Consider the following 11,734-nt stretch of genomic DNA (forward strand, 5'->3'; position numbering starts at 1 on the left):
TGCAGATATAAACTACTACTGAACAAGGAATATGGGTAAATTATATATGGTGGTTCTTAAAGCAATCCTTCTAATCTTGCATGTCATTTGACCCAATTTTATGGGCTGTTTTACTTTATCGAATAAAATCTCAATTATCGTCCAAGAAATAAATCTCAATTTGTTATTAATATTTTTAAGAAAATGTATTTATTGGGAGATTGATTGTACACCACATTCATATGTGTGGGCTATCTCCATGACGAATGGCAGATTGTGAGTTCATTTCATTATTAAAAAAAAAAGGTTTGTATTTGTTTGTATCATTTACTACAAAATTTGGTGTATAAATAAAAACCCTTATTTTTCTACGTTGATATAAAAAATGAAGACCTGATAATGACTCATGAGGACATAAAGGTTATTGAAAAGGAAGGCCATATAGGACATGATACCCTGTCGTCACCAAAAACCAATTTTGACATTCCTGTTTTGGTTTACTTAATTGAATTTCCCATGTCAAAGGCCTAAAACAAGGCTTCATCTTAACGTTGCTGTTCCCTGTATTTGATTTTTGATTTTGGAGTTTGTGCTCAAGTGATGGAACAACAAATTGTTGGTAAGTGATGGCACAATTTAACCGTTACACACGGGTTGAAAGAGTCAAGTGTGATCATGAATATGTGGGCCAATTAATGGGTTTATGAATTGGGCTCATTTGTTACGAAGCTATATCATTGTAGAACGGAGAAGTTGGTTTCATGTAACGGATTTCTCAACACATCGAAATTTGGTTTATCTCAATAAATATGTTTCTTGAATGGAAAATGTAAAAATATTTCTTTATTTATATACAAAATCCAAGTAAAGAGTTAGATATTAACATCCACAAAAATATTACAGCAGTATCAACGACTTAGTGATTCATTTTGAAAAATTATAAAAATATTATCAATTTTAATTTAATTTTTATAAAATTCTATTTTATTCTTATTCTTTGTATTTTTAAAAATAATGGATTTTTGATCCCTTACTAAAGACAAAACATATACAGTAAATATTAAAATCATATTATTTTAGTAAATATAAAAATTAAAAATGAGTAAATTTTATTAAGATTAAAACAAAAAATATATATTTTTTAAGACATTTTTTAATTAACTATCAAATACATAATATTTTTTTAGTAAAATACTACTTTAATTATAAGATATAATTCCTATAGTAATATATATAAAAAAAGTCAACAATTTTCCATCGTTATCTAAATAAAATATTTTCCCAGGAATGATGATAAGATATTGAGTTAACGATCTTTATGTAAAATTTTGTTAGAAATTACGTATTAATTGCTGACATGATCAAAATAATATATATATATATATATATATATAAATGAAAGATAATCTTTAATGTTTAATTTAGTTTTTTCTGTTGAATTATGTATAAATTCAAAATTTTAAAATAATATTAGAACTTATTCTAATATAGAATATAGTTGTTGTTTAGGCCTATGTTACTCACTATTTGACAAATATGGAATTATTTACATATGTTTGATAGTGTAATCATTATGTTTGAGATGTCTAGATGTTAGTATGAGAGATTTTAGATTTAAATGTGACCATAATAATTGGCAGCGTAGGAGGTGTTATGGTGATTTCAATTCAACTTTTTTTTTTCCTCTCAACTTCTTCCCAACTTGCATTTGCAGATGTTGGGCCTCTACATTTTGGAGTTTGATAGTTCGAGACGATGCGTGGCCAGCTGAGAGCCACTTCACTTTGCGGTTTCAATTCTATTTTATCCAAAACCATTAAATTTTGTGAAATATATATATTAGTAACATTTTTTTTGTGATGAAATTCACATGTGTTGTAATAAATATGTGGTTTAAACTTTAAATTCTGTTTTTATGGGTCTCATTCTCAGACTAGTAAATTCCAAATAAGAGACAGCGTCTTTAAAAAAGAGAGAAAATATGACCACTATAATTTCAATTAGAAAATGTGTCCTAGCACTTCTCATAATTTTTTGATATGTGGGGTGGAGAAATAGGATCATGATAGGTACAGTTAAATTCAAATGTTATAAGTCCAGTCAAATTCAATGAGGCTCATTACATAAATGTATTTTTTTTCTTATATGTTTACTTAAATACTAATTAGTTAGGATTTTGTCAAATTAAACATATATAATTCGCGAGTCCAAGCACGCACATAAAAATGCACCCTCCGACTTCACTGACAGATATTGTATTGAATGTGCATATGAATCAATCAAATTAATATACAAATAAGAAGCTCCTCTCTTTTGGGTTTATGGTTATTTAAATGATAAGATCTATTTCCTTTCATTGTTTATTTGATACTTTCATTCCTAGCTATTGATACATGTATAGTTTTCCTTTTCTCTGTCTTCCTACTTTCTTCTATGCATTTTTTTTTGTTTATATTCTTTCTACGTTGAAGTTAAATAGAAAAGAACAAAAAACAAAAGGAGCAGTTGCAGTCTATTTAAATTTTAATGGATAAAGGTTAAAGAACTACATTTCAGTTTAAGGAATTTGAAATTTGCTGCAGCAAGAAAGACTCTTTTCATAGTATGGGGGTGAAGCCCCCAGGTAAGGTAGAAGGGTGATTTGATAATTATGTCTCGTAGGTTTAGGTTTATTATTGTTATATAAACCGGTATAACCCTATTATTACAGTACACATCAAACACCGGGTAGCCTAAAACCTTAATATTTAAGTTTCTAAGTCTTTCTTTCAATTATATAATATTTAACTTTCTAATTCTTACAAACTCCATCTCACACTTACTTAATGATACTCTTAAAACTTACATGTTTTAGATATTTATATCATTGCTCTATCCACCGAACATGTCACTTAGACCTACTATTAAAAAGACTTTTGATATAAGAGATTCTTAAACCAAAAAATCCAATTAATTTTTAAGCTTTCAATCACCCATTTTCAATTTTCAATTTCTAGTTAATTTTTCGGCTAATTTTATGGATGATATCATAAATATTTGACAATGATCTATAGAACTCGATGGTAATAATGTCAACGTGTACAGCCATAAAGAAATTCACTGGCATTAACATAGATTACCAAACGGTGAGCCCTTTGAAACACACACACACACACGTGTATATATATATATATATATATATATATATATATATATATATATATATATTCTTTTAATTAAAAATACTAACATCTAAATTTTGAAGCATGGACGATATAATGTAATCTAGAAATAGATGAGAAATGAAATATGCTCTCAACTTAAATACTTGCATTGTCTTCAAAAAATAAAATATAAAAAACATTCGTACTTGTATTGACTGCTACATATCTGAGACAATAATTATAATACCCCCTTATACATTCAAATTTCTGGCCTTGAGCAATGAAAAACAAATTCTTTTGAGATTGCTCTCCATGTCATCCAAGAAGCCAAAATGAACAAGTCTTAAGCCCCACTGGAGATTTAGACTTGAGGTGCCAAGGTAGAGATGCCTTGATCAATTTTATCTGCAATGTGGAAGTGAAACAAGAGGTGCAATATTTCTGATAGGAATCCAGCCACCTCTAAGCAGTTTTGAAGATACTTTACAAAGAATGGTAGCCTCATTAATTACCCTCCCCTTATCTTATTCTTTGCTTCATTTATCTTGTACTACTACATACCTTTCTCTGTATCCTTCCTAATTTACTCAACATATCGTTTTTGACATGCCTCATTATCTCCATTGTAATCAGATGCTCAGTCTCTTATTTACTAAAAACTGTTTGTTGTCTAACATTCAAAAGTTATGGGTTGAGTGTTGGTTTTAAGTGAAAAGTGAAAAGTGAAAACCAAGAATAATTTAATTTGCCTTGTTTATTCACACATAAAGCCTTGAATTTCTCCTTTTGCACCTTGAAAAGTAGGCAGTACTAATAGTACCTGAGTGTTGAGTGCGCTGACAAAGTTTCAATATATGTAGCTTATTTTCAGTGCAATCAATCATCTATACAGTGTGAGCTTTAGGCATACTTGTCAGATAATTTAAATTCATATATGGCGATGAAGCCTTTTAGACTCTTTTGGCTGGGCCATTCTTTGTTTTTCAAGTGTTACAACAATGTCCTTGTTTGATTTCTTTTTGAGGGGCCAAGTGCTTGCATCATTCTGAAACATGAAACATATAACAATGTATGTAACACTCTACAAACAGAATCAATCCATATGTTTAGTACATCTATATATTGTAGCAACATATATAGCAACTAAGCTATTGTAGTCATGCGAGTCATTTAACCAAGAAGCACCAAATGTGCCTCACGGTTTGATTTAGTTGTGTCCGAATAATAGAAGTGATGAACAGCGTATAGCTACACCGCATACTAATACAACAAAGTTCTAGATTTTGACATCAACTAAAATGTCCGAATTCTATTTACCCATGTAAATATTAGTGATACTATGGTTGGTCATACAAAAATGCAGTCCAGCAGGTCAGCAACCGAAAGTAAATCTTATAACAGGAAGAATTAGAAAACTGTAATTTCTTCTTCAGTGTACTAAAGGACTATCAAATTTTAAAAGTAGATAAGTGAAACGTATATATCAAACTATAAGTAAAAGTTGAAACTTATTTGCTACATTTTTCTCAGTTATTTCTTGTTTACTGAAAATTAATGGTGACAGTCTTGAGCTTGAAAACATCTGAGTACAATGCTTGAGATATTTGAAATTTGAAAACATCATGAAGCTCCTAACATTACAATGATAATTGACACATTAATGTACTGAAAATTGCTTCCTAAGTGAGGTCTCATGAACAATTGTGAATACATCCACAACTGACACCTCAAATGTTCATATTATCAAATTAAAATGCCAGTTGTGATATATTGTGTGTGCGAATTTCATGTAATAAAACATTATGATTACCAGAACATATTTAAGGGAAAGGAAAAATAAACCATTAGATAGAATGCATGCATTCAATTAATTAAGAATTATGTTACCTTTGGTATAAAAAAATAAAAAATTAAGTTACCTGTACATACATATCACAAGCAGAAATTACATGGACTTGAGTCGCATAACAGACTCTTCCTATATACACAAATTACATAAACGATCATTTCACCTTGTTTTCCCTCTCTTCCTTCTGTGCGTGTGTATGTAATGCTTGTCTAGAAAAAAGTCTCTGTCAATAGTTTTTCCCTTCTATTAAAGGGTCATAGACTAATAATCATAGAGTACAACAGCATGTGTAAGTTAAAAAGTAAACACTACAATTTAGAAAATTTCCAAAACTGCTCCCATGTTAATATGTTATCCTTTCTATTTCACAAACCACTAAGATTTTCTCCATATATCAGCTAGAAAAAAATATGAAGTTCAATACCACATGGATTTTACAGTAAAAAAAGAATGGGCCACTCGAGGTAATGACTATTATGGACTAGAAGCCAATCTAGAAAAGAGCCACAGGTACATGTCTATAAGAGTCATACTGGTCAACTACTTCCTGCACCTCCCATTTGCTTTCTGTACCTATTCCGGAATATAAAATTATAAAATTATATTCTGGAAAGGGATATTACGACTTTGTCGTCTCCTCAACATTATCAGATCGATATGTTTTACTTTCTTATTTGTTTTCTTATAAATATTTTTTTTAAGTTATATTATACATGTAGTAAAGTTATAATAATGCAACTACGGCATGAAGAAAATGTATTGTTGAATTTTGTTAACCAAAAAAATAGGATGAAGAATAACTTATTTTTCTTTCCTATTTGTTTTCTTATAAATATTTATTAACAAGTTTATCTAAACGCACATGGTTGCTTCTGTTTTCACTTTTGCTTTTTTAATTCTGAAAACAAGGAAAACATGCAAACTAGGAAATAAGAAAATAGTTTCTAAAAATAAATTTACCAAATAAGTTTTTCTATTTCTCATCTCCAAAATTGTTTTCAAATTAATACTTATCAAACAGGTCTTTTTCTTTCCTCATTTTATCATAAAAACATTTTTTCAATGTTATTTTATAAAATATTTTAAAATGAAATAATCAAAACACAATCAAGCAAAGTCCTTACACTTCACTCCCTTGCGATATGTTCATATTACACTGCTCTTTCAACATCACTTATTATATATTTGAACTCATTATCGACTTTGGACATGGATTGCTTGCATCATTCATATTTTTTTGTTATATTTTATGAATTTGTAAAAAATATTTAAGGATTTAAGAAAGGGGTGAAGCTTAAAAAATTAAAATGAAAAGAGAAAATATTTTCACAATCAAATCGCTACTAAAGAAGAAGCAAGAAAAAAAGAGAAAATTAAACAAAACACTATACACTAACCGGTCACTTGATCCTTAATGGACTACAAGGATTGTGACCCACCAGACAAGTTGATGTTTTTACCTATTTTCGTTGTTGGATTAAAAGATTTGGAAAATCTTTCTGGAACCAAGATCCTCTATGGTCTTTGCATTGGGATTTCCAATGCTCTTTCCGACTCCATTTTCCCTGTGACTTCCTTCTCCAACTCTCGCCAGAACACAACACTTGAGTGGCATTGGCAATTCCGAAGGCCTCGGAGCATATTGTCAAGAAAACAACCCGACACAAACTCACAATGTAGAAATGAACTCGTGAAAAAAGTTGTTTTTTTTTAAAGACTAAAACAAATGGGTATATCCCTTGAAAGCATCGAACGTGAAGCGTCTAAAGATATCTGAATTCATGTTGGCAACGTTGGAAAGAGGGTGTTACATTACTGAAGGTCAACTTGATATTTGGACTCCATGAAATAGGTTCGAGCGTGAGTACTAAAACAAAGGAAAACCACTGAGAAAGATAAACAGTGCCTAACTGCTTATGAAATCAGAGGGAATGCACGTGAGTGAGTGTATTTGAAGTCTGATTAAATAGTTTTGAGGAGTGCATATTTGCACACACATCTAAGGTGCATTTAGTGGTCAAGCTGAGGTCAACATTCTATATATTAATTGAAATTTTCCCACTTTTTCAACAAAGTTCATCAAATTTATAACGTTTGAATCCAGGAAAAGAAATAACATTAAATATGAACAAAAATATTTGATATTTTTATGATTTTCATTGTTTTGAGTTTTAAAAATGAAATATTTATCCATTACACACAGTTGATATTATTAATAAACTAACAAAGTGGATAACTCATTACCAACAATAATTCTCATGAAATTAACATAACTAGTGCTGTAGCTCATAGGCTGCATATAATAAAGATTTGGTTTTTTCAATTATATTAAAATTTATAATGAATAAATATTTCATTTGGTCTCCAATGATAAATTAAAGAATCTATAATAAAGAAATTTTATTAGAAAGACATGAATTAGTTAACAATTTTTAATATTTTCCATTTAACTTTTTTACTTTTTACTCTATATACTTATTAGAAAAATCTTTATTATTTTAATTAAAGTTATTTTATTTTTAATAAAATAAATATATTTAATGTATAATATTGAATATAAATCATGATAAATATATGACAAAAAAAATCTTGAGTATCAAATCAAGGAATTACTTTAACACTTTCTCCTTATGTTTCATATCAAGAATACCATTTATATTAAATTATATTTGACAAACAAACCAAATTAATTAAGGTACTCATGTTAAAAAAAATTAAGGTACTCCTTCTCGACTCTTGACCCCTTCCAATGAAAGTACATTCTCGACACGTACGTGGCATTTTTTTTCCTTTGAAAATTAATTGCAACATTAGGCGTGTTTTTCTAATTCTCAAAGCGCGTTGACAGTGATCTCTCAATTCAATATATACCAAAGTACATGCATACGAGAGCATCAAGAAAGCTAAACTGAAAAATATTTTATTATCTTGTAAGATCTTTATTTTAATTTTTTCAAAAACATTTTATAAAAAAAATATGAAATAAAAAAGATAAATTTATTGTTTTAAAAATGTAAAGCATATTTAATTTTTAAAAATAAATAAACGGATTAATAAAAAAAATTGTGATGATATATTTACAAATATTCAATAATTGAATTTCGGAATTCAAATAATTCTTTCCTCTGGGTCTTATGCTAACCAGCGTGCGTGTCCTTTGGTTGGGTTGTGCGTGTCCTTTGGTTGGGTTGTGCGTGTTAAAGGAAAATTCTAAACGAAAAAGATTTTTAAAACCCTAAATATTTTTCAACATCTAATGAGAGAGAAAAAAAGAGAAATTCAATGAGAAAAGAGATAAAGAAATGAGAGGTGTTGATGGATTGTTTAAAAAGATAGTTTTAAAATTCATTATTCAATCCTAAAATAAATAAATAAAACATACCAAAACTACACTTAAATTTAAGGGAGCATGAGAAAAAATAAAAGAGATAAAGAGGAAAAAAAAAGAAACCCTTTCAATTGATGTCTTTTTTGTGTCCCCTAAACATCAAACCCTTCCAGCTGTCAAAATTTCATCCCCATTATAATACGAAGAATATTAAATCTCATGCCCCACTCCTCACCTTCACCCCATGTATTTGGATAGATATGAAGGGGGGGTTGCAATCTGATTCTTTTCCCACAACTATCACACCAAAACGTGGTTTGACTCTCGTACATTTTCATATTACAATTCAAAAATAAATCTCTACAAATACCCCCCCAGCTAAGATTGAGCTAGCTATTCTCTACACATTTAATTCTCTCTCCCTCTCTCTCTCTCTCTCTCTCTCTCTCTTTTCTGAGTCACAAAATATTGTTTTTGTACAAACATTAACACCATGGCAGATGTCCTGAGTGAAGAACAGATTGGTGAGATCAAAGAAGCCTTTGGCTTGTTTGACAAAGATGGAGATGGTGAGCAATTTCTTTCTAATTAATTTATGCACTATCTATCTATGATTTTAAATCATATTTGATATGTTTTCACACACATAATGGTTATGCTATTATGTATAACATTTGTGTATGATTAATAGGGTGCATTACTGTGGAAGAATTGGCCACTGTTATTCGGTCATTGGATCAGAACCCCACAGAAGAAGAGCTCCAAGACATGATAAACGAGGTCGATACAGATGGCAATGGAACCATTGAATTTGTTGAGTTTTTGAACTTAATGGCCAAGAAAATGAAGGTAAATTATGCTATTAATTAATTTCTCTCATTATATATTTATTTAATAAAGTTCCAAAGGCATTAATATTACATTTTTGCAAAGATTAATATCCTTCTCATAATTACTATTATATATACAACTGCCAGAGACTAAGTTCAGTTCTGTTTTCTCTCTCGTTTAGGAAACTGATGCAGAGGAAGATCTCAAAGAGGCTTTCAAGGTGTTTGACAAGGATCAAAATGGCTACATTTCAGCAAGTGAGGTATATGTATAAACTTTTATTCTTTCTATTCACTTTTTATTGTAACTTTCTTTCTCTGACGGCAATGACCAATCAAAGTATTCATGAGATTTCTGACAAAGTAAGGTTCCTTCAAACTTGAACAAAAAGCAAGTAGGGTCAAGATGTTGCAGAGTGCAAACTAGATTACAACTCTTGAATCTTCCCTTTTGTATTTTTTTAATACTTTTTCTATAAATGGTGCGTTTACTTTTCTGCCTACGTAATAGAGGCTGCATATGCAATTTTTCTTATAAAATTCCTACTTCAAGTTTCAGCCAATCTTACTCAAATTTCTTCCTTGAATTATTGATGTGTATGTGTTGTCGCTTTTTTATTTGGAATTAATTTATATAACGGTTTCTTTGCTTTAGGATTGAGATAATTCATATAGACGAAATTTAAGCATATATCAGAACTATTTTTTTTTATATGCATGACTGAATCAAGAACAGAATAATTCATGAAAAATATTTGTATAACTTTTTCTTGAATTCATAAATATATATATATATATATATATATATATATTGTCCTTTTCATAGAATTACAAATTAAAATTTATTTTATAAATTGCTACCGCCCTTCTAAAATTAAAGAGTATTTAATAGGTATATAATATTCATATATTTAGTTTAAAGTAACCTTATTTAATATAAGATATTGTTAAAGCGCTTTTTAAATAGGTTAGAAGTGTAGTATTCTTTGTAAAGATCAAATCTAGATATTTTAAATAAAGACTAAATGAAAAAAAAAACTAGAAATTTACAGAATATTAATAATTTAAAAAAATCAATAATTTTAGAACAAAATAATAGAAATATATAAAATTACCCGTGCACTATTTTTAATAATACAACCTTTTCCATAATTGTATATTAAAAATGGAATGAAATTGTATGGTGAGAGGAGAGGATATCATGTACATAAATTCATATATGTCAAAGAAAAAGGCAAAAAAAAGAAAAGGTGCATTAATATCACATGCACATTCAGGACAGTACTTTGTACCTTTCCGCATCCTCTGAATAATAGTTGTTTGTTTGCCTGTTTGGTTTTAAAAAAATGCCTTGGGGTTTGACATTTGAAAATAAGAGGAAGAAAATCTTGCGTTTCAGTTTTCACTCTCTCTTAATTTATCAGTATTAACTTTTTTTTATATAGAATTTATTAGTATTAACTAATAACTACATGTATGCTCAAAGACATACACATGTGCTCATATATTAAAATCCTTCCGTGTTATGCAGTTGAGGCACGTTATGATCAATCTGGGTGAAAAACTAACTGATGAAGAGGTGGAGCAGATGATTAAAGAAGCTGATTTGGATGGTGATGGTCAAGTTGGCTATGATGAATTTGTCAAGATGATGATGATTATTGGATGAAAATTTAAACCAACAAATTTATTGTTCGAATTCGTTTTTGTGCCCCACTCTCATTTACTCCCAAGAAATTAATAAGTCTTCCAATTAATGTTTGTTGTATTTAACTTGTACACATGATGTGAATGACCAATGTATTAGAGTGACATCTCAGCCACCCATTTCATGTTCAAACTTCAACCCATAATTATTCTTTCAGTTTTAGTTTAGTATTCCTTATGTTTTACAATTAATTAGAGTAAATTTATTCAAGAACCGTTGAAATTAGACTCTTTCTTTCTTGAAACATTAATGTATGCTACAATTTTATTTTATTTTTTTACCATGTTATTGCTACAATTTATTCTTTTTTATCATTCAGAAAAATAAAAATAGCACAGGAACTAAACTCTAACAAAAGAGATGTCTATTGCATCATGAAGATGATATTGTCATATCACATTTTTGTCATGTGAAATCTTAGTCTTCAATTAAAAGTAAGAGAAAGAAAATTTAAATAACAAAAGAAAATTTAACAAATAAGCACCCAAAGAAGAATCAATCCATCATCGGATTCCTGGCCAATTTGTTTGCGCATTGATTACCTTCACTATACAGATGAATGAAGGAAAGTGTCCAAGGCTTGCTAATGAATGCATGAGTAAATATGATTTATGATGGTTGCATATATAAGTATGCAATGCCGATGCCTATAACTTGAGTTCCAAGCTACATTGAGACCATGAAAGATGACAAACAGTTCAGCATGAATGTTTGTAAAGCCACACAAACCAGAAAAAGCCAACCAACCATTTCCCAAGAGAATCACGCATGCAAAATGTCACCCTACCCCGAAGGATCAGGATTCCTAAACGAGCTTCCATCAGTCTTGAGTTTGACAACATCTTCACAAGGATGCCAGGAGACCAAAGTAACAAGTCTTTGAGGCTTTGATGGCAC

At 29.5% G+C, this 11,734-nt stretch overlaps 1 protein-coding gene across 1 annotated transcript; it reads left to right on the forward strand.

Moving 5' to 3' along the window:
- The first annotated feature begins 8,690 nt into the window (after positions 1-8,690).
- LOC100526987 (calmodulin-like protein) lies at positions 8,691-11,116 on the forward strand. Its single transcript, NM_001249981.2, has 4 exons — positions 8,691-8,868; positions 8,991-9,148; positions 9,312-9,392; positions 10,661-11,116. The coding sequence occupies exons 1-4, from the start codon at positions 8,793-8,795 to the stop codon at positions 10,796-10,798; spliced, it is 453 nt and encodes a 150-aa protein (NP_001236910.1). The 5' UTR covers positions 8,691-8,792; the 3' UTR covers positions 10,799-11,116.
- Positions 11,117-11,734: the final 618 nt, after the last annotated feature.

The sequence above is a fragment of the Glycine max genome, chromosome 10 (genome assembly GCF_000004515.6).
Source record: "Glycine max cultivar Williams 82 chromosome 10, Glycine_max_v4.0, whole genome shotgun sequence".
In the NCBI taxonomy this organism is placed as follows: domain Eukaryota; kingdom Viridiplantae; phylum Streptophyta; class Magnoliopsida; order Fabales; family Fabaceae; genus Glycine; species Glycine max.

Bases quoted from the DNA above. Each gene is read 5' to 3' on its own strand.
- LOC100526987 (NM_001249981.2), top strand. From the start codon at position 8,793: ATGGCAGATGTCCTGAGTGAAGAACAGATTGGTGAGATCAAAGAAGCC. The intron at 8,869-8,990 runs GTGAGCAATTTC...TATGATTAATAG, and splicing joins GTTTGACAAAGATGGAGATG to GGTGCATTACTGTGGAAGAA. The intron at 9,149-9,311 runs GTAAATTATGCT...TCTCTCGTTTAG, and splicing joins TAATGGCCAAGAAAATGAAG to GAAACTGATGCAGAGGAAGA.